This window comes from Capricornis sumatraensis, chromosome 11 (genome assembly GCF_032405125.1).
Source record: "Capricornis sumatraensis isolate serow.1 chromosome 11, serow.2, whole genome shotgun sequence".
In the NCBI taxonomy this organism is placed as follows: domain Eukaryota; kingdom Metazoa; phylum Chordata; class Mammalia; order Artiodactyla; family Bovidae; genus Capricornis; species Capricornis sumatraensis.
This window is the reverse complement of record NC_091079.1, coordinates 64588907-64613276: the sequence shown is the minus strand read 5'-3', so window position 1 is coordinate 64613276 and position 24370 is coordinate 64588907. Positions and strand designations below refer to the sequence as shown.

The 24370-nt window shown below is 40.6% G+C and overlaps 1 protein-coding gene across 2 annotated transcripts; it reads left to right on the top strand.

The window, feature by feature from the left end:
• Positions 1-927: 927 nt before the first annotated feature.
• LOC138088805 (methylosome protein WDR77-like) lies at positions 928-1956 on the top strand. Of its 2 annotated transcripts, XM_068984151.1 has the most exons (2): positions 928-1228; positions 1421-1956. In XM_068984151.1, exons 1-2 carry the CDS (start codon positions 928-930, stop codon positions 1954-1956), a joined length of 837 nt encoding a protein of 278 aa, XP_068840252.1. The 2 variants fall into 2 exon arrangements, with proteins under 2 accessions (XP_068840252.1, XP_068840250.1); XM_068984149.1 differs by having other exon boundaries at positions 928-1956.
• Positions 1957-24370: the final 22414 nt, after the last annotated feature.

The following is a 24370-nucleotide window of genomic DNA, read 5'->3' as shown; positions in this document are numbered from 1 at the left end:
TACAGGGAGTTCTCATATTACATACAACCTCCCCTTTATCCATGTCTGGTATCAGAGTGAGGTATTGGTTACAACCTTCCACCACTTGGTAATATGCAGTTAAATGGCCTCCATGTCTTCATGGTTCGATTGATCATTTCTTTTTAGGACTAAATAGCATTGTATTGTCTGGATATGATACCATTTATTCATTTTCTTACTGAGGGGCATCTTGGATATTTCCAAATTTTAGCAATTGTGAATAAAGATACCATGAACCTCCATGTGCAGGTTTGTGTGGACATAAATTGTAGATTCATTTGGGTTAATATTAAGAAGCATGATTGCTGGATCTTTTGATAAGAAAGAGTGTGGTTTTGTAAGAAATTGCAAAACTATTTCCCAAGGGGTTATATAATTTTTCACTCCCAATAGCAATGAATGAGACTTTCTATTGCTCCAAATCCTTGCCAGCATGTTATTTTCACTGTTCTGGATTTCGGCCATTCTGATAAATATGCAGTGGTATCCCATTTTTAATTAGCGTTTCCCTGATAACATGGAATGTGGAACGTCTTTTCATACACTTATTTTCCATCCATATGTCTTCTTTGATGAAGTGTCTTTTCAGGTCTCTGTGCCACTTTTAAAATCAGGCTGTTTGTTTTCTTATTATTGAGTCTTAAGAGTTCTTTGTATGTTTTGGATAATAGTCCTTTATCAGATGTGACTTTTGCAAATATATATTTTTTCCTATTCTATGACTTGTCTTCTCATTTTCTTGAAGTTATCGTATTAATCTGTTTTGAAATTGAAAATATAATTATTTATTTTGATGCACTCGCATTGACATGCCTGGCGTTTAAGAACATCTCAAGTGGGGACTCCTGGAGCTGAATCTCAGGTGGGCATCCAGTTTGGGTCTAGATTGAAGTTGGAACCGTGGAGATGCGGCAGGAAACACCGCCGATCCTAGTGCCCCCGGCAGCCCGGGAGTGGAACCTTCCCCCTAATGCTCCCGCTTGTATGGAGCGGCAGTTGGAGGCTGCGCGGTACCGGTCTGATGGGGCGCTCCTGCTCGGGGCTTCTAGCCTGAGTGGCAGCTGCTGGGCTGGCTCTCTCTGGCTTTTCAAGGACCCTTTTGCCGCTCCGAACGAAGGTTTCTGCTCTGCTGGAGTCCAGACGGAGGCCGGAGTGGCTGACCTCACTTGGGTAGGGGACCGAGGTATCCTAGTGGCTTCTGATTCAGGTGCTGTTGAATTGTGGGAGCTGGATGAGAATGAGACGCTCATTGTCAGCAAGTTCTGCAAGTATGAGCACGATGACATCGTGTTTACAGTCAGTGTCCTGAGCTCTGGCACACATGCTGTCAGTGGTAGCAAAGACTTCTGCATCAAGGTTAGGGACCTTGCTCAGCAGATGGTTCTGAATTCATTCCGAGCTCACTCAGGGCAGGTCACCTGTGTTGGTGCCTCTCCCCACAAGGATTCTGTGTTTCTTTCATGGGGTGAGGACAATAGAATTTTACTGTGGGATGCCCGCTGTCCAAAGCCAGCATCACAGATGGGCTGCAGTGCCTCTGGCTACCTTCCTTCCTCCCTGACTTGGCATCCTCAGCAGAGTGAAGTCTTCATCTTTGGTGATGAGAATGGGACTGTCTCCCTTGTGGACACCAAGAGTGCAAGCTGTGCCCTCAGCTCTGTTGTGCACTCCCAGTGTGTCTCTGGGCTGGTGTTCTCCCCACACAGTGCTTCCTTCCTGGCCTCTGTCAGTGAGGACTGCTCACTTGCTGTGCTGGACTCAGGCCTTTCCGAGGTGTTTAGAAGCCGAGCCCACAGAGACTTTGTGAGAGATGCTACTTGGTCCCCGCTCAATCACTCCCTTCTTACCACAGTGGGCTGGAACCATCAGGTCATCCACCATATCCTGCCCACAGAACCTCTCCCAGAGCCTGGACCTAAGAGTGCTGCCGAGTAGATTGGATTTCAGACAAGAAGTGAATCCCCCATGAGTATCCACGCCCTTTGCCCCTGCCCTCTCAGTTTATGAGACAACAGAGGAGCCTTATGCAGTATGTTGGTACACCACATCTGTGCAGTTCAAAGGCGCTGTGTCTCAGCCTGGGGGAGGCTGGATCCTGGGGTCCTGTAGTCAGGGAAGAAAAATTCCCTTGAACATGGATGTGTGTATGTCTGAGTGTGTGTGTAGATACGTAGTCTTTGTAGGTGGGGGGAGGGAGAAAAATATCCATCCTATGTCTTTGCCAGAGCCCAATCCTCCCCATGCCCTAAAAATTAGCAAGGGATTTTTATGCTTCCCACTGTAGCTGTGGGATGAGGTACGGGATGTGGGCATTCCTGGATTCTCGGAAACTGCTCATAGAGATAGGAGCAACTTTATTTTTTTATAGAGCTTAATTCAGCTTTATCATGAGCAGTACTTCCATTTACATCCAGTCCAGCCCACCTTAAGGAAGAGCCAGGACACTCACCACAGTTTTATGCATCTCCTTGTTATTAAACCGAGCCAGAAGTCCAGTTTCTGGCCGAATGAGAAGTTTGGCTGGTACCTATGTAATGCCCCCTCACTGCCGCCACCCCTGTAGAGTTGTGTTGATGAGGATGCATGTATTTCTGTCGTAGATGCCATAGAAGGGGTTCAGGACGGAGAGCTTAAAAGCGTGTCCGTTAAAAACTGACATAGACCTACGTAGGAATGTCTGCCACCTTCCCACCTGAAAACAGCCTGGGCCCTGAACTTTTTTTGCCTCTGGGTCCCTATCTCTGGACATAGGAAACCTGAATGCTATTTTGGGGGACTCTGAAGAGTTTAAATACAGCATCAGAGAGAGAAGTACCGGTCAGTGAAATAAAAAGTTGATTCATCGTTAAAAAAAAAAAAAAAAAGAACATCTCAAGACCACATGTGATCTTCATGATGCTCCATCATCCACCTCTGATTCTGTGGACAGTTGTTTACAGGCCATCTCATGACAGAATTGCTGAGGTAATCCAGACAGCTGTTTCTGTCTCTCTCCCTCAAGATATTTTCCAAAATTAGAGAAGGCAGAAATACCTTCATGATAAATTACAATATAGCCTTAACTGATATCAAACAGGACTATTATAGCACCTATTTTAAAAATCTTTATCAACATAGTACAAGTATGAAATAAATTGACTGTATCTCCTCCTGCTGCCAAAAAAGAGAAATGCAAGCATCTTACTTTATGTGAATGACCTTGTTGTATTTTCTAGGAGTGAACTTAAGAAGCAGTGGGGGTCAATTGACTTCTTCCATAAGGAGCAACTCAGCATAAAATTTTGTTCATTGTAATTGCTAAACATTCAGTGTTAAATATCCCCAGGCAAGAAGTCAATTTATTGTGTCTTTTATAGGGATTCAGTCACTCTTGGACCACAAGTGGATTTATATCTAATTCAAGCATTCATTTTGCTCCTTAATTCATCCTGATGGCTCCTGAGAATCTAATCCTTAAAATGAGATGTTTTCTTGTTTATGTATTGATGCTCTTTATAGATGAGGCCAAAAGTGGTCTCACACACACAGCTACTATGAGCTAAACCATTAGCAAGGCTGAGCCTTTTTATTTCACATTGCCTGGTACTGTATTGTGGGGTTTCAAAAAATATGCTTGCTTGAAAAATCAAACCTCTGCTTTGGGGAAAAAAAAAACAACTAACTTTATCCTTAGACCTCTCTGCTGTTCTCTCTTCACTGTTATAATGAAATTTTAATGCATGGCATATTTCCATTGTTACCTCAGCTGCCAGGAAACAGAATACCATGCACTGCCTGTGATAGAAACTGATTATTTTACTTGGCCTTTACTTGGCCATAGCCTGGGGACAAACCTCAATTGCCTCTGTGTCCTTTGGATAATTTTTTATTGCTATTTATTATCACGAGCATGCTTAATTTTTAGTCAATTTAAATGATTTCTGAAGACATTCCAGGGCATTCAATAACTTCTGTCAACAGAAGTTCTTGAGCTCTGGGCAAGTTATTGAGTTGTCTCTCAGCTTGAAACCCACCCTTTTATATTCAGCTTGGTGATGCTGTCTGTGACTAGAATCACAATTTGGTTCTGCCAACAGGCTCCGTGTGGACTTCACCAGTAGGGAGAGACAGAGGGAGATCACAAGTGTTGAAGAGGAAGAAAGGATATCCTCCTTCTTCCCTAGCTTCTTGGGGGCTTCCTGTCCAAGCTTCACCCAAGCATGACTTCTCCATCCCATTGCAGTTGTTCCTTCTCAAAGCAATAGCTGGATCCAGTGTGCCACTAGTTCTTCCAGCATGAGCAGAGCCCATTTCATCATTTATCATCTTCCCAGGCCAACCTTCAACAGTTCTTCTTCAAAGGTCTGGGTCCCAAGCCTACCAGGTCACTCTGAGCTCAGAGGCACCAGCCATGAGATCCCTCTTCTCGGAGCCCCAAGTTTCAGCTCCACAAGGACTCTCTCCTAGGTTTCTGCATTTTAGAATTTCCAGCATCTTCCTATCCCTGTGACTAAGCGGTGGTGTTTGCTTCCTGCTCTAGTGACTTCTGGGACACTCGAGAGTTTTCTTGGTACCGTTCTGGTACCTACTTAACAAGCTCACAGTACTTAGCACTTCCTGATACTAAATTTCCTGTCATCAAATAACTGATGTAACTTCTGATTCCCAGTTGACTTCTCTAATGCAGATACTAACCTGGAACATAGTTCTATGTGCGAGGAAACAGTCATGACCCTCATAAATCTACTGCCTTCACAGAACTGATCTTATAGGGTTAGACATGCAACACACATAAATACTTATTATGATGAGTATTTTTTCACAATTATTAAAACAAATACAGCCAAGTAAGGGCTTCCCAGGTGGCGCTAGTGGTAAAGAACCTGCAATGTTCATCGCAGCACTGTTTATAATAGCCAGGACATGGAAGCAACCTAGATCCCCATCAGCAGACGAATGGATAAGAAAGCTGTGGTACATATACACAATGGGATATTACTCAGCCATTAAAAAGAATCAGTTCTAATGAGGTGGATGAAATTGGAGCCTATTATACAGAGTGAAGTAAACCAGAAAGAAAAACACCGATACAGTATGCTAACACATATATATGGAATTTAGAAAGATGGTAACGATAACCCTGTATGAGAGACAGCAAAAGAGACACAGATGTATAGAACAGTCTTTTGGACTCTGTGGGAGAGGGCAAGGGTGGGATGGTTTGGGAGAATGGCATTGAAACATGGACATTGTCATATGTGAAATGAATCGCCAGTCCAGGTTCAATCCATGATACAGGGTTCTCGGGGCTGGTGCACTGGGATGACCCAGAGGGATGGGATGGGGAGTTCATGTTGGGGAACACATGTACACCCGTGGCAGATTCATGTCAGTGTATGGCAAAACCACTACAATATTATAAAGTAATTAGCCTCCAATTAAAATAAATAAATTAAAAAACAAAAAGGACCTGCCTGACAATGCAGGAGACGTAGAGACATAGGTTTGATACCTGAGTGGGGAAAATCCCTTGGAGGAGGACGTGACAGCTCACTCTGGTGTTCTTACCTGGAGAATCCCATGGACAGGAGCCTTGTGATCCATAGGGTCCATAAGATTGCAAAGACTTGGACACAACTGAAGCAACTTAGCATGCACAAATTCAGCCAGATAAAGGGGAAGAGAGTGTCAGGAAGGGGATGCTATTGTATTGTGTGGGATGGTAGAGAAAAGGCCTCTCTGGGCAGGTGACATTTGAGCATATTTGAAGGAAGCATAGGATCAATTACATAGCTATGTGGAGCAAGACAGCATCAGTTCAGTTCAGTTCAGTCACTCAGTCATGTCCAACTCTTTGCCACCCCATGAATCGCAGCACGCCAGGCCTCTCTGTGCATCACCATCTCCCGGAGTTCACTCAGAGTCGTGTCCGTCGAGTCAGTGATGCCATCCAGCCATCTCATCCTCTGTTGTCCCCTTCTCCTCCTGCCCCCAATCTTTCCCAGCATCAGAGTCTTTTCCAATGAGTCAACTCTTCGCATGAGGTGGCCAAAGTACTGGAGTTTCAGCGTTAGCATCATTCCTTCCAAAGAAATTGCAGGGTTGATCTCCTTCAGAATGGACTGGTTGGATCTCCTTGCAGTCCAAGAGACTCTCAAGAATCTTCTCCAACACCATAGTTCGAAAGCATCAATTCTTTGGCACTCAGCCTTCATCACAGTCCAACTCTCACATCCATACATGACCACTGGAAAAACCATAGCCTTGACTAGATGGACCTTAGTCGGCAAAGTAATGTCTCTGCTTTTGAATATGCTATCTAGGTTGCTCATAACTGTTCTTCCAAGGAGTAAGCGTCTTTTAATTTCATGGCTGCAATCACCATCTGCAGTGATTTTGGAGCCCCAAAAAGTGAAGTCTGATACTGTTTCCACTGTTTCTCCATCTATTTCCCATGGAGTGATGGGACCAGATGCCATGATCTTCGTTTTCTGAATGTTGAGCTTTAACCCAACTTTTTCACTCTCCTCTTTTACTTTCATCAAGGGGCTTTTTAGTTCCTCTTCACTTTCTGCCATAAGGGTGGTGTCATCAGCACATCTGAGGTTATTGATATTTCTCCCGGCAATCTTGATTCCAGCTTGTGTTTCTTCCAGTCCAGTGTTTCTCATGATGTATTCTGCATATAAGTTAAATATGGAAGAGAGCATAGGATATGCAAATGCCCTGGGAGTGATGCATACTTGCTATAATCAGGAAATGGAAAGACCAGTGTGTTTCTAGTAAAGAGTATGCATGCTCAGTCACTCAGTCAAAGAGAGCAAGTGGAAAAGTAACAGGAGATGAAAGCAGAAAGGAGGCGGGAGGCCAGAAGACCAGGTCCAGCAGGGCCTGGTAAGGATTTTGACTTTTTATCCTATTAAAATGGTAAGCAGCTAGAGGATTTCAAATATAGGAGGCACAAGCTAGTCCTCAATGATCAAAACCTTTTTCAGCATCTACTTTTTGCTAGGCATTTTTCAAAAAGCAAGTAATAGAGCAGTGAACAAAACCGGTTTATTCCTGCCCTTCTGATGGCAGAGACAGAGATGGAGCTCCCACATCCAGAGAGGGTATGTCTGCTGGTCAGTGCTGTGCAGAAGAGTAGAGCAGGGAGGGGGTGTAGGGAGTATCTGAGGAGCAAAGCCTGATGGGAGCAAGGGAAGGTAGGAAGGCCAGAAGTGAAGTGAAGTGAAGTCGCTCAGTCGTGTCCGACTCTTTGCGACCCCGTGGACTGTAGCCCGCCAGGCTCCTCTGTCCATGGGATTCTCCAGATAAGAGTACTGGAGTGGGTTACCATTTCCTTCTCCAGGGTATCTTCCCGACCCAGGGATCGAACCCGGGTCTCCCGCATTGGAGGCAGATGCTTTAACCCCTGAGCCACCAGGGAAGCCCAGGGAGGAGGCAATTGCAATACTCCAGGCAGGAGTTGACAGTGACTTGCACCGTCTTCTTTTGGGATTTGCCCATGCCAGTCCCCCTCGAGACCTTATTTACCTGACTAGCTCCTTCCCCTCCTCCTTCAAAGCATGGCTGATAGTTCCCCTATTCATAGAAGCTTTCCTGTTTTCTAGAGATGAGTTTAGACATCTCTCCTATGAGCAAAACCCCAAGGCTGCCTTGGTCTTCTACAGTTAATCAGACATATAGAAAGTTGTGCACACCCTTGTGGTAATCAAAACTCTACATGTTTAGTCATGTCATTAACTCTGTTTTGGCTTCAGAGCCCTTGGTTGAGGAAAGAGTTGAGGAAATGTCACTTTATACCAAAGACACAAAACTAGAGGACCCAGAGCAGTAGAGATGCTTGGCAGGCATCATACCATCCAGTGAATACTTGGCATGGACACTCCTCAATATGTTCATATTTAGAAGCAACCTTATAATAATGAAAAACATTTCAAATTGAATATATATATATATATATTGCTCTGGAACCTAGTGCTTTGCCATTATGGCCTTAAAATACCCCTATTTTCTCAAGATTTTAATTATGCTCACTTTTCTTAAGGTCTTTTTCTTACTCCTTGATTGTAAACATACAACCGCTTTTAATCCACAGCTCATAGTATGCTGTAGAAAGAGCTATTTGCTTCTTCTATTAAAACAACATGCAAAATATATCACATGTTCATTTCCCGAAATATGGAACGAATTTCTTTAAACCTTGGAAACACTCCACTTCCATGAAATAAATTCTCCCCAGACTGGTAAATTCCCTGAGATTATCATAACAGACTGAAGTCGAACTGAGAAGGGATTTCTATTTTGAGAGAATAGTGCTTTTGGCAGTCAGCAAAGCCTTCTCTAGACATCTTTTTGAGGACGGGATAACTCATCTGAATTCATCATAGCCAGAAATAAGGATTCTTGGTGCCTGATGTAGGTGCATTACCGGAAGGATGGTAAGTCTGGCTTAGTATTGCTTGCACAAATTATTTATGGTTGGCACTCTCCATGTGTTAAAAAACAAAAAACAAAAAAACTCGTCATGTTTGGTTAAATGTTCCTGTCTTGCTTTTCATTGTTTATTTGAAGTCTACCTTCAAAATGCTCAAATTAAGGTTGTTGTTGGACAGACCTCTATCTGAAATCCAGGAAATAGTTTTCCTTTTGGCCCCAGTTAGAAGCCACGTCATGTATATTAATGCAGTTTTCTCATTCTAGATGACTTTTTGTTTCTCTGTTGCAGCCAGGCTTTTATTAACATGCTTAAACCAATAAATCCTCATCTGTACTGGAGTGAGCTAATTGTGTCGTATAATAAAGAAGGCTGAATTTCATTTGTCAAATTTATATTCGCACACAGCCTGCCTCATTGAATGCAGACCAGCTTAAGGAGGAGGCATGTATCCAAAAAAACTACACTGATCGAGTACTCCCCCCAAAACATCTTTACTTGCTGACGACGTCTTAAGAACTTAATTCTGTACATTTTATTTTTGGTGAAAGTATGCAAACTCTTCCTATTAAAATATTTATAAATTTACTTAATGATATGTCATTTTCTTTTTAACATTTTTTATTGGAGTAGAGTTGATTTACAGTGTTGTGTTAGTTTCAGGTGTACAGCAAAGTGAATCATTTATGTATACATACATATATGTGTATGTACATCCATTCTTTTTAGATTCTTTTCCCATAGTCTTCTCTACTTTTATAGAGTATAGATTAGAGTTCACTGTGCTATACAGTAGGTTCTTATTGGTGATTTAGTTGCTAAGTCATTTCCATCTCTTGTGACCCCATGGACTGTAGCCTGCCAGACTCCTCTGTCCGTGGGATTCTCCAGGCAAGAATACTGGAGTGGGTTGCCATTTCCTTCTCCAGGGTTCTTATTAGTTATCTTTTTTGTATATAATACTGTGTGTATGTCAGTCCCAATCTCCCAATTTATCCCTTCCCACCTTTACCCCTCGGTAACCATAAGTTTGTTTTCTGCATATTTTCTGATGATTAGAATGCTTATCTTGCCCACAAACTCTTTCTTATGTGAAAAATATCTCACTGTTATCTTATTTTACTTCTCCTTAGAATGACTGCTCTGTTCTTCTTCACTAGGCTAAATTCTCTTCTCTTTTCAATCTAACTGAAATCTTACCTTGCATCCTTCCCTCATTTGGGCAGAATATTGTGCAGATCATGGCAATTTCACTACTAAGTTATGTTGTGTGCTCTTAGTGGAATTAATACAAGTACATATTTCCTGGATATCAAAGATTCATCCACCTATAAGAATGACTTTAATTTATTGTTGTCTTAATGGAAATTTTAGGACAATGGAAATTTTAGGACATTGGAATTGAGTTCTATTTGTTTGCTTTTACAACAATCCTGAGATTCATTGTAGAAGACATTGGTTTCTTTGACTTTTTCAGAAGTTATTTACCTTTATTCAGGTAATAGCACTCTGATGTACCTTGGGCGTCCTTCCAGTGATTCCTCTAGATGCCTCCTTCTGAACATATAACTGATTGGAATAAATTAGGTTGAGTTTGTAAACTCTTGTTCCACCTGTTAGCTCAGAGAAGTCTTCATTGCATTAGAATTGGGGGCCATTGTGATGAGAAAGCATATTGAAAATTAAGCAGTTTCAGAAGAAAGAGGCATATGAGAAAGATTATGTCTCTCAGGCATATATCAGACTTCCTGACAATATCGAGTACCTGAATCCAAGTGTGCCAGAAGCTAGAGACGCCTAGGTTTTTTATAAATAGCCAAGAAATTTCTTTTATTTCTTACTTATTTGTGTTGTTGTGTTGAAATATGGGTTGTTTCAATATTTGAAGTTGAAAGAGCTCAATATTTGAGTCTTGATTTTATAATTGAGCTGAAAGAGATTTAGACAGCTGCGGAGCTGATAGTAAATAAAACTGAAATTGCTAGTCAGGTATATCTGCCTTTCTGGGCCATTCTCTGTCTGGTCTGCCATATTCTATTACAATTTTCTGGTATGTTTTGGCTGCCATGTTGATGTATTTTGACTCCTCCAAAATTATTTATTTATTTAGATGGATAAAGTCCATGACTTGCGGTTGTAACAGTTTTTCCTAGTATTTTGGAGGAAGAGAATATGAGGGACACTGAAACTTTTGTGTTCCGAGTATTTATAATAGAAGCTCCATTAATACCCATCGCATTTTCTGGTGTTTAATATTCATCGTATGTGGTCTTTCTTTGGGTTCAGAGAACTTTGGTTGAAGTCAAAGTAATTCTTATTCATAGAGCAACTTACTAGTCTTTGAGTCCGTGTTACTCCAGTGTCTGTTGTCCACAATCTCTGTCTCCGTCAAGCAGTGTTATTTTCAGAAGCACAAAGACATTGAGTTGGACCATCACAAGGACACATATATTGGAAATACTGGGAAAATTATGACTATTCTTAGGCTGGATCCAGAAACAGGGTTGAGAGAAACATCTAAATTTCATTCTTGGAATTGTCACTGCATTTCAGGGTGGCCTTGGACAAAGTTATTTTTCTAGGTTTCTCCAAAAGGAAGAGAATAAGGGTGGGAGAGGAATAGCCAAACATTTCCAAAAGAATACATTTTTTTTTTCTTTTTGCAATGTTAAGTACTACAGTCCCATTTTCCTGAAATTACTGTGAACGCACAGGCCAAATCTCAGAGAGAGCCTTTTGAAATTCCAAAAATAGTTATTTTCATTTATAGCTGGAAGAACAAAAACAAGAGCAAAACAAATAGAAAACAGGCTGGGTGCACTCACAAAGCTCCAGGCAGGTGGGTCCTTCTGGTCAGTGTCACTTCCTAAGACCTAATTAGCTAGTCTGCCTTGGTGGCATTTTCAGAAAGGAAACTGGAATCCTTGCCTGTAAATGTCCCCGTTAGCTCAGTGTATGTGTTTTCATTGGCCCTTGGAGAAGACTCAAGTTCTATTATGGTTTTGTTGATGGCTAACAGTGTTCTTGGCGCGGAACGAGATATAGAAGAAGGTACCAGATCCGCCCAAAGGCGTTTGCAACCTGAGTTAGTAAAACAAATAACTCGCTATTAGTCTTGACCTTGCTGGAAATTGGGCTTAAATATCAGTAGTACTAAATTCTGGAGTATTTTTATTTGCACCCCTCTGGGATGGGCAGGAATGACATTGTGGAGTAACTGTATTGCCTGGTATGCTTCCTTTCGTCCATTTTTGGCATGTCTGTATTTCTTCCATACTCCAGGGCTTTTTCCATGGCTGAGTCAACCACATACGTGGTCTTAGCATCCATTTGCTTGGATATAATATTCATCTTCACTTTAGTTCATTATAGTTAACTCTCATTTTTCTCCATCTACTGTGTGTGGCAGAAAAAGTATTGGCCCAGATAAACCTTAAGTAGTTTTTTTTTTACATGGGAACATTTTTTTCTTATATATATTTGTGTGAACATTCATGACACTCCAAACAAAGCAGTGAATGAGTGTGAAGACCCTATTAGACAGCAATTGCAATTTATCCAACATCCTCTGCCCATGTAGTTTTGTTTTTTTTTTTCCATATTGTTAGGGAAAGAATATATTACACCTCAGACTTCCTGGTGTTTGTACCTTTGGGAAGGGTGGGTGAAACAGAAGAAATAGTGGGGGAAAGTAGAGAATCACTGGTGGGGCAGAGCTTGGAAAAAGGAGGCAGGCAATTAATAATTTGAAAGCCCATTTTTTTCAAATGAGTTGGTTCTAGGTTATTGCCAAGGAGAAGGATATATGAAAAAGAATAAATAAAAAGAGCTGTTTAAAGAGTTAAGCAGGGTTTCCCTGGTGGCCCAGTGGTTAAGAACTCACTTTGTGATACATGGGACACTGGTTTGATCCCTGGTCCAGAAAGATCCCACATGCTGTGGGTCAGCTAAGCCCATGCACTGCAACTACTGAAGGCCAGGAGCCCTAGAGCCCATGCTTTGCAACCAGAGAAGCCACCATGGTGAGAGGCCTGCTCAGTGCAACCGGGAGTAGCTACCTCTCACCACCACTAGAGAAGGCCCACATAGTGAAGACCCAGCACGGCGAAAAATAAAATAATTAATTATTAATTAAGGTTTCAAAAGAGTTAAGCAGATTGTGGATCTTGCTGCTAGTTCATATATATAACTCCTGCTTATAAGCCATCCAAAGTATGCTGGGTTTGGTTCAGTTCAGTTGCTCAGTCATGTCCAACTCTTTGCGACCCCATGGACTGCAGCACGCCAGGCCTCCCTGTCCATCACCAACTCCCGGAGTTTATTCAAACTCATGTCCATTGAGTTGGTGATGCCATCCAACCATCTCATCCTCTGTTATCCCCTTCTCCCACCTTAAATCTTTCCCAGCATCAGGGTCTTTTCCATGGAGTCAGTTCTTCGCATCAGGTGGCCAAAGTATTGGAGTTTCAAGCTTCAACATGAGTCCTTCCAATGAACACCCAGGACTGATCTCCTTTAGGATGGACTGGTTGGATCTCATTGCAGTCCAAGGGACTCTCAAGAGTCTTCTCCAACACCACAGTTCAAAAGCATCAATTCTTCAGTGCTCAGCTTTCTTTATAGTCCAACTCTCACATCCATACATGACTACTGGAAAAACCATGGCTTTGACTAGATGGACATTTGTTGGCAAAGTAATGTCTCTGCTTTTCAATATGCTGTCTAGGTTGGTCATAATTTTTCTTCCAAGGAGTAAGCGTCTTTTAATTTCACGGCTGCAACCACCATCTGCAGTGATTTTGGAGCCCCTCAAAATAAAATCTCTCACTGTTTCCACTGTTTCCCCATCTATTTGCCATGAAGTGATAGGACCAGATGCCGTGATCTTAGTTTTCTGAATGTTGAATTTTAAGCCAACTTTTCCACTCTCCTCTTTCACTTTCAACAAGAGTTTGGTATATAAAGCTAATTGAAATCTACTGCTTAGGATTAATCTACATCAATGAAACAAATGGACTATGGCCGCATGCATTAAATCTTATTATTTTTTTAAACTATTCTCATCTTAGAATTTTCATCAAACTTAAATACACCTTTAATAATCACTTTAGAATGTAAACTCTCACCTGTTTAAAAAAATTAGGAATGGATTATTTGAAGTAGAATCAATGGAGCAAGGGATATGAACATTTTCATACTTGATATACTCTTTAAAGTTTTCAGAATTATAATTAATTCAAATTTTCATTGGCTAAATTTGCATTATTGAAATTAATTTACATTTTCACTTGAATGAATTGTATAATTCTATATTGAACAGAAGAAGCCAGACACAAGAGACTAGAGATTGATAACTCTATTTCAGTGAAGTTCAAAAGCAGGCAGTTCATCTATGGTGTTGGCACTCTGCATAGTGTAACCCTTGGTGCGGTGGTGCCTGAAAGATGCAGGCACTCTGGGATGTTTGAAATGTTCTATTTCTTGGTCAGGATGATAGTTGTATGGGTGTGCGCCCCTTGTGAAAATTTATCAAGCTGTAACCTTGAAATTTGTGTATTTTTCCAGTCTATATTTTCCATTTAATTTTAAAAAGATTACTTAAAATGTGTTTATGTCTGTTAGAGATGTTTGCATGTATAATATGTGCCATTTGGAGCCACTTCGGCTAAATAGTTGAATTTGCTTGTTTTTAAAATTAGTAGCTGTTTTTTGACTTCTGGGAAATATTTGTTACATAAATAATTTCCAGTTAATAAAAGGAGTCAGTATGTCTTGGGCAGTAGCCTGATGGATACCTAAGGATTATGGTTGATAGGCGCCCTTATCATAATCAAGAGCAGAGTGCTGTTCGTGTGTGAGCACTCAGTCCTGTCTGTGAGTTCAGAAGGAGAGCAGTGAGACTGGATGATGGCACTTGTGTGGGGGATTAAAGATGAGACCATCTTTAATGTACGCCATTGTTCCTCCGATCCTGAGATGCGTGGCCGCTACTGTGACCCTCCACTCCATGGCCCACTTCTGTCTGCCCGTCCTTTCTACGTGTTCTCTCCCTGCCACTTCCTCTCTCTGTCTCTCTCTCTCTCACACACACAAGGAAAGCAGACCTTTAAAAGACTATGGTGGACCTGGTGTATAAGAGAGCAGAAAGAGAAGAAATAAGACCCAGCCATAAGAGAGAGGAGGAAGAAAACAAAAGGGGAAAGTGAAAGAAGTCACGACAGATGTATGAGAAGCAACTGAATAAACTTTAAACAAAGCCCAGCTAATAATGGCAAAATTGTAGGGGCTTTACACAATTCTATTTTTTATTAATTGACTAATTGATTTTAATTGGGGGATAATTACTTTACAATATTGTGATTTTTTTGACATACATCAATATGAACCAGCCATAGGCATACATGTGTCCCCTCCCTCCTGAGCCCCCTTCGACCTCCCTCCCCACCCCATCCCTTCAGGTTGTCACAGAGTACCAGCTTAGGGTGCCCTGTATCATATTTTTTTAAAATGTTCAAAATATACTTAGTATATGCTAGGCACTGCCTCTATGCTACATGCCCTATATAATTCCATTTAATTCTATTCTTATAACTTTGAGAAATCAGGAGGATTTTGAACACAGTATGTCAGTCTACACACACTGTTATTCACTAAACTAAACCCTCTTATTCAGAGTCCTTTGAGTCGGAATAATAATGCAATATATAGATATTTTATTTATTTTAGATATTTATTTATTCTCAAGGACCTTTATTTCATATTTTATTTTTAAAAACATTATTGTGGTAAGAACATGTAACTTGAGATATACACTTTTAACAAATTCTTGAGTGTGAAATACATTCCTGTTGACTAGAGTGCAAAGTTGTATGGCAAGTCTCTAGAATTTATTCATCTTGCTTAACAGAAACATTATGCCCACTGACTAGTCACTCCCCATTTCGCTCTTCCCTCAGTCATTGGTAACCATCATTCTGCTACTTGATTCTATGAATTTGGTTATTTTGGAGACCACACAAAAATGGAACCATGCAGTGTTTATCTTTCTGTGACTGGCTTATGTCATTTACCATAATGCCCTCAAGGGTCATTCATATTGTCACATATTGCAGAATTTTATTTTTTAAAGCTGGATACTATTTTATATGTGTAAATATCACTTTTTCTTTATCCATTTGTCTGTCAGTGGATATTTAGGTTGTCTCCACAACTTAGTTATTGTGAATAATGCTGTGAATATTGTATTAATATCACTTTCAGATCCTGATTTCAGTTCTTTGGGATAGATACCCAAAAGTGGGATTTCTGGATCACATGATTGTTTTGCTGTTAATTTTTTGAGGAACTCTAATACTGTTTTCCATAGTGGCTGTGCCATGTTGCATTCCTACAACAGTGAACAAGGGTTTCAATTTCTTCCTACTTATACATTTGTCTGCATCAACACATTTCATCTGAAATGATTTGTTTTTGTTCCTTCTGATTGATTTGTGCATGTGGCCACATGTGGTTCCCTGTGCCCATTGGTATCTGCTACTTGTTACTGGCCGTGACCCTATCATTTGGGTTCTAACCAGTGTTGGCCTACAGCTGGGCAGGACTGCACGGAGCCACTCCAGGCTGCGTGGACCCTCTGGCCACTCTGGTCTGGACTCATTCCGCCTTACCATCCATCCTCCTCAGCAGGGCTTATCTGGAACTTTACCAGCTCCCAAGGGTAAAGATAGGTCACTGGTCAGATGACCATGTGCCTTTAACTGCTGACCCTGATCTGTGTGTACTGGGTTTGAGGGAGGATTCTTGTGGCTTCTTTTTACTCCTGGTTTATATTTAAGCAAAGATTAGATTTGCTACACTCGTCTCACTGACACATAAAAGGTTGGGTGTGCATGATTAGATAGTATGCCACAAAACCAATGGACTATAGAAGTCAGTTGGGCCAAATATATGTGATCAAATGGAGCATTCACATTTAAATGGCTGTAAGTTTTGTAAAGGTCAGTTAAAGGATCATCGCAAGTATTTGAGTATCCATGACCTGCAAGCATTGGGTTGGCCAAAATATTCATTTGAGTTTTTCCATAACATCTTACCCAATATTATGCCAGGTAATTTTGGGAATACAGAGGTGTGATGTCAAGGCTGGAATGCAGAAACAACTGAATCAGATTGTCAAATACTGTGCTAAAAAACAAACTGTGGTGAGGGCCAAAAGGCATGTGAAAAGATGCTCAGTATCACTAATTATTAAGGAAATGCAAATCAAAACTAAATGAGATATCTGTTCACACTGGTTAGAATGGCCATCATCAAAAATCTACAAATAAATTCTGGAAAGGGTGTGGGAGAAAGGGAACCCTCCTGCATTGTTGATGGGAGTGTAAATTGGTACAGTCACTATGGAGGCTCCTTAAAAAACTAAATAGAACTACCATATGACCCAGCAATTCAACTCCAAGGCATATCTCTGAAGAAAACCATAATTTGAAAAGATACGTGCACCCCAGTGTTCACTGCAGCACTACTTATAGTAGCCAGGACATGGAAGCAACCTAAATGTCCGGCAGCAGAGGGATGGATAAAGAAGATGAAGCACATACATACAATAGCATATTACTCAGCCATAAAAATGAACAAATAATGCCATTTGCAGCAACATGGATGGAACTAGAGATTGTCACACTGAGTGAAGTAAGTCAGACAGAGAAAGACAAATATTGTATTAAACCATTTATATGTGGAATCTAAAAAAAAAAGGTACAAATGAACTTATCTGCAAAACAGAAATAGAGTTACAGATGTAAAAAATAAACTTACGGTTGCCAGGCGGTAAGAGGGGGAAGGGTAAATTGGAAGATTGAGATTGACACATATATACTACTATATATAAAATAGATAACTAATAAAGACCTGTTGTTTAGCACAGGGAACTCCACTCAATACTCTGTAATGGTCTACATGGGAAAAGAATCTAAAGAAGAATGGATATAAGTATATGTGTAACAGATTCATTTTACTGGCCACCTGAAAGTTACACAAAATTATAAGTCAACTATACTCCAGTAAAATTTTTAAAAATCTCTATGCATTGTCAATAGCAAATGCTGAATATCTTTATTAAATAAAGTGAAAATACTACAAAAAGAAAAAAAGTGTGCTGAATGAAGATGATTAGGAAAAGGAGCTTAGCATGGGCACATACTAAGATGGGATACATGGTCACTTGAATGTACAGATAAAATGATCTACACAAATGATCCCTTCTATGTCTTTGCAGATCAGATATAATGATAATTGGTGGTTTGTGTAGAGTATGTCTTCACTGGCCAAATAAATTATGGCAAGCTAGTTTAAGAAAATATATGTAGATTTCTCTACAGTAGGATCTTAGCTTTTTTTGAATGATACTTTCTAAACTCCAAGAGAGATGAGTTTTCTGACATCCCACATGTTTTGCCCCTCAAAAACATTTTTATATGAGATATCTTCCAGAATTAGTTTTTAGAAAGTCTAGAGACAATAATTTGACATTTTCCAAGTCATCTGCCTGTCATTTCATGTTTTTCTTTCTTTCAAGTCTGAAGGAGAAAATCCAGGTAGCACAATGTAGTGGAAAAGTGACTGGAGAGTAGCCCAAGCTCTAGGCTTATCACTCACGGTTGTTTTGGTTTCACCTGATAGGAAGATAAACCCACCCCTGCTTTCCTAAAGAAAAGTGAACCTAACTTGAGACTTCTTGACCCAGAATCTGCACCAGTCAAAACATTTCAGGTTTTCTAAGTTAGGGAAGAAATAACAGGTGCAAAACTCTTTAGGTGCATTCTCTACATGCATTTTTCTCTTTTTCTCAAAATACTCGGCTCTGAGCATTTATCTTCTGCCTCATTTTGTGTTTGCCCAGAAAAACCCCATTAGTGGAATAGATCACTGTTGTAAGAGCTCTAAAGGGATGTGTCAGTTCAAGTCTTCCATCTTACACATGAAGAATATAAACTTTCTTTGGAGAGTGACCTTCTCTTGGGGTGTAGTAGCAGTTAGAGTCATAAAGTCACCGGATTCAGAGTCTGTGCCACTTCCTATAGTGGCACACAGCAACCCTAGGAGATCTCCGAGGGCTGAATCCCTTGACACAAGGCTAACCTATGGGAAATGCCCAGGGGAAATTCATCAGTTTCACCCAGATCCTCCTACTCTTCTCAGACTACTCAGCTTAAATATAGTTCTCTTATCTCTTGGGGAAAAATATTGAACACAAGCCATAGGATTCAAAAACTCCATCGGTCTGTTAGGGATTTACCTAATTGTCCCAGAATGACAGTCCCCTTCCCCCTCCCAAACACAAACAAACAAAAACCCCTATTAACAGATCTTAGATTCCATTCTCTCAAGGGTCCCAGGAAATGATTGAATTTAACACTTGAGGGTTTCAGAATAAGTGCTGGGGAAAATGCATGGTGTCCGTAAACCTCAAGCAATTTAGCTGTGGCTGCCGAGGCATCCACAGAAAGAGGTTTTCAATTGGTATATTTATACTTTCTTTACTTAGTATTGATTCTAAATAAGGATAAAACCCACCCTTGATGGGAAGCCTATGAGTAAGAACAGATGAATTAAAGTTTGTTTTATCTTCCCACTTTCCTTCTGCTGTAGCCAAAAAAAGCCTTCCTTTTAGAGGCAAACGGGATGTATTCTAGCAGCAGCCGCCACTGCTTTCAGAACAGCTAAAGGATGAAGTGGTAGGATGGCCTAGGGCAACAAAGGTTCTGGGTCCTGGTGCAAGTCCAGGGTTATAGAAACATTTTGTCTATAAAACTGGGGGAAACAGACCATCTTGAAGGCCCACAGTCCTATGAACTTGCTCTGTGACATGCTGTGTATTGATGCCCAAGCCTGCCACTTTCTAAACCCTGTATTCCTCTTAAAACACCTGCTTTGGAGTCATTGATAAAGCAAGTGCTCTCTCTCTCCCTTCCTTAGGTCTTGCACCAGACAAATTTCACCTTATGTATTTGCTTATTGATTATTTGTAGGATTGAGAATAATCTGTGGGTAATTTGCCTTATGTCAGAAAATGAGTGGAGAGAAATGAATGACCAAGGTATGATTATATAGACATTATCTGCTCATAGTTGTGTGTGCGTGTGTGTGTGTGTTATATGTTGTTTTTGCTAAGTTGTATCTGACTCTTTTGCAACACAATGGACGTAGCCCACCAGACTCTGTCCATTCTCCAGGCAAAAATACTGGAGTGGGTTGTCATTTCCTTCTCCAAGGGATCTTCCCTACCTAGGGATCGAGCCTGTGTCTGTTGCATTGGCAGGTGGACTGTTTGCCACTGAGCCACCAGGGAAGCCCATATGTGTTACTGTAAAACATCATTAAGTCAAACCCACTCAAATGGGAATTGTGATGATTCTACGAAACAAAGATAGCGTCCAAGTTCATCTGTTTCAGGTATGCAGTAAAGTTGGTGAATATGTGGAGATTGCGTCCATACTTTAAAGAACAGTCTTTTCTGACACTCCAGTCATTCTACCCCTACCTAGATAGAGTTCCCACCTACCTGTAGCCTATTTTTTAAGTTCGAGCGCACAGCTACTCTACCCTGTGAAGCGACATTGCTAGGGCTTGACTGATATGGTTTTACATCCTGAAATTCCCTTCATCTCCTCCTGTTGCCCCTTATCTTATATGGTTTATTTAAGATGTCCTGATTAAGGTCAACCCTCATTCTCTACCATTCAAATTCACTATTTTCTTTCCCAGAGTTTCAGAGTTCAGGAGTTCCATGATAATTTTCTCATGCCTCTAATAGAGTACTTATTTCATTCTGCCTGATATTATATTAAGATATTGAAAGAGGGATAATAACAAAATAGAAAAAGAACAGGCTTTGGAAATACAGAAGAGATTTCAGCTTTGGAAAACTCTGACTGAAAAATGTTAGGCAAGTTATTGAATCTGTTTACATCTTAGTTTTCTTCTCTCTAAAATGAGCATAATAATGACCTTGCCATTTTTTGTCATCATAAAATGAGCTAATAGATATAAAGAGCCTTGCACCATGCTTATTGGGTGGTGGGTAATAATTATAGACTTATTATCAATAAGAATGATATAGAAATTTTATCTTTCTATCATTTTTGTAATGTTTTCATTTTTGGAAAACTGTGTCTGTTTCAAAAATATTTGTTGAAGAAAGAAATAACTCCCTTGGCATGTTTTAAATTCCTGTTATCCTTAGAGAGCTGCTACAAAATTTCATGCAATCTACTCAATGAATAAAGAATAGAATTGTTCGATAATGTAAGCAGAGGTGTGATGATACAATGACATGATTGTTCCAGGCTATTTCATTTATTCACCAACATAGCAGTCCCATGGGACAACACTTGGGACTCACATTAAGTTTATCTTGAGAATTTTCTGTGCACTAGGCTCTGTACTTGGAGGACAGCAGTGGTCAGCAATAGCAATTGGTAATTACTGATCATCAGTAATTTTACCTGGGCCTAGACATAGGGTTTTAGATTAATTATTACAAGCAATACCAACAATGCTTTTATGAGGAAGATAGTAATAGTGTCTTCAGTTTACAAAATTGAAAGTCCAAAGAGGTGAAATAACTAATCCAAGTTTATGGAGATAGAATGGCCGACACTGTACTCAGACTCAGGCACGTGACTCACCAGACCCACTGTTCCTGCTCTGTCAGGTAAGACTTTATCCTCAGGAAGTTTCCACTCTAATCAAATAAAGGCAATTGCTGTAATGTAATACACTGTCCAGTTCGAGCTGATTCAGAGCACAGAGGAGATGCCATCAGAAAAGCAGTGGGCTTGCTAGGCATTCTGACTCCCTAGGTCCCCCAGTTACTTCCTCTGTTATACTTGGAAACCTCTTGGCTCGTTACTGGTGGGTTTTCCCCTCACTTTTTCATAGAACTGCTGTGATTCATTTAGCTGGAGGTTTCAGCTGTGAGGGAAAGTACCAGTCTTTGGTCCTGTTATTCATTGGCTATGTAGAGGAGTTACATGCGGTCACTCAAAGACATCAAACATAATAATGCTGCTTCTGACATCTGAACTCGATAACCCCTCTGCTATCTCTAGTTCCTCTGAAAAACAGTTCTGCAAACACGGCAGTAACTGTTCTCAGAATACTTTCTGCATGGACTTTGATTTTTTCGAGTGTGGGTCTGGGAAAAACCAGAGAAAAGAAATTACTATAGCAGCAGCAGACTGGCCAGACTTGTTCACATTCTATGTGTACAATAGCTATTCTCAGAGTCACTTAAAGAAACCGTCAGGATTCCAAGAAGAAGGAATGATCAAATACATATATACACTATTATGTATAAAATAGGGAGAAGGCAATGGCACCCTATTCCAGTACTCTTGCCTGGAAAATCTCATGGATGGAGGAGCCTGGTGGGCTGCAGTCCATGGGGTCGCTGGGAGTCAGACACGATTGAGCGACTTCCCTTTCACTTTTCACTTTCATGCATTGGAGAAGGAAATGGCAACCCACTCCAGTGTTCTTGCCTGGAGAATCCCAGGGACGGGGGAGCCTGGTGAGCTGCCATCTATAGGGTCGCACAGAGTCGGACACAGCTGAAGCGACTTAGCAGCAGCAGCAGCAGCAATGAGAACCTCCTATATAACACAGTGAACTCTATTCAATGCTCTATGGTGACATAGAGGGGATATATGTATATGTGTAGTTGAGTCACTTTGCTGTACAGCAGAAATTAGCACAACATTGTAAAGCAGCTAAATTGTAATTTTAAAAAAGCCTCTTGGAAAGTAAACAAATAGGTTTCTTTCTCTCAGCTGTCGGGGACGAGACTAGACATTGCCCCTTTCTAGTGACTCATGTTAAGCTCTTTACACACAAGTTTTCCTTGGATTAAGACTTGTAACTTTTTGTTACGTTCCTTTGTTTGTACCTTGTCTTAGGGGCTGCCTACCTGATTAATGAATGCATTCATACCTGATTGCCATTTGACAGAGAGAAAGTTAGTTCTTATGCAAAGAGATGGAAGGAAGGAATCCAAAACACAGATGGAGACAAGCTAAGGCGTGCTGGAAGGCATTATTAACCAAAGGAAGAATACAGTTGGGGAAAAGGGAGATAGGAAAGAATAAGGCAAAGTCCCTTTTGCCTTGAGCTGGTTCAATTATCTTGTTGATAAATATTACAACCATTCATTCATTCTTTATTTAGCCTTCACTCTCCTCCAGACACTCCAGTATTCTTGCCAGGAAGATTCCATGGACGGAAGAGCCTTGCTGGGCTATAGTCCATGGGGTCGCAATGAGTCGGACACCACTGAGCATGCATGCTGCTTCTCCAGACAGAGTACCAGGCAGTCACCAAGAGAAAAACAAAGAGGAAGGAAACTTGGTGCCTCCTTCAGGTTCACAGTCTAGCGGTGGACACATGCACGCACGACTAGGGTTACAGAAAGGCTGATTTTACAAAGTGTAGAAGTGTACACAGTGGCTTAGAGTCATGGAACCGGTGTCCATAAAGCGAAATAGGAAATGGAGAGGCAGGCTTGCCTAGGAGTCTGGGAGGAAGTTCACCTCCTGCTAGGTGGAGTTGCCTTCAGTGCTGTATACCTGCCTACATCTTGGGAAAACCTGCAGGCAGTCCCTTGGCCTCCTGGGAATTTATGTAACATGTTTTGCTAAGTATGTCTGAGGCAGGGGTGTGCAGGGAGATAATGAGAATCTAGCAATTAGAGCTAAATATTTTGTATTTTTTATGTGCCAGACACCATACTAGTTTATTTAACGATCTTGGCAACCCTACAAGTGCTTTTATTATTCCCATTTTACAGATAAAGGAACTGATGCCAAAGGAAGTTCAGTAATATGCTCACAGACACACAAGTGACATGGCAGAGCTGCGATTGCCTTCAGTAGTCCAGTTTTAAGTCCTAAGCTTTAATCGTTCTTTCTGGATACCCAATACCTCATAATGCAGGTAAGTGGAATCTCCATTTGCAAGAAGCTCTAAAAGAATATACCATGATAGGGATCCAGAGGGATCTGTGGGAATGCTAACTGTTAGAAAGTGAAGCATGTACCATCCTGGGATAGACATAGTCCTTTGGTTTGGGGAGATAGGGGAAGCCAAGTGAGAAAGACTTAAGCATCACTAGTGGTTGGAAGCAGGTGTATGGTTAAAAGGACTTGGAATAGAATAGTGTCTTCGCAGTGATACAAAAACTGAGTTTTGCATACTATTTATGAACCCATTTTGAAGGAAGGATGTGGTGATGTGCTTTGAGCCTAAAATCTCTTGTTCTCTGTTCAGCCAGACAGATATCTTTCATCATTTTAGTGTTCAGATTCAATATTGGTATCTGTTGAATAGGAAAACAGTAGTCACTTTTTTGGTTCAATGGATGAGTTTAAACAAATATTTTTGTTTTGTCTGTGGGAAGCTGTAATGAAATGGAACTAGCCTTCCAAATGCAAGTTGCAATATGTAATTAGGTAGATAAACATGGCTGTAGAAGTTCGAACTGCATGAACCTTTAGCAAAAAGCAGAGAAAAGGATATTATAGATGTCTATTGGTGAGGATATAACTCTGACTGTGGCCCGATGAGCAATGTTTCCTTGATGATAGCTTTGCCTCTTAGCTTTAGTAAATATGTGACTTTGTTTAGTTCCCTGAAAGAGTGTGTTTTCAGTTGAAGATAGTCATTATTCATTTTAGCTTTGGGCATCAGAACTAGAAGGCAATGATGTAAAACCTATTATTCATTTAAGATTTCTTAAGGAACATCTTGACTTCAGGTAGAAAAGAAACACAATTAGGGTGCAAAACAGAAATCTGATTCTAATATTTTATACACAAGATTTGGATCTTTCTTGAAATGAGGGAGAGTCTGATGAAAACATGGTTTCTTTCTACC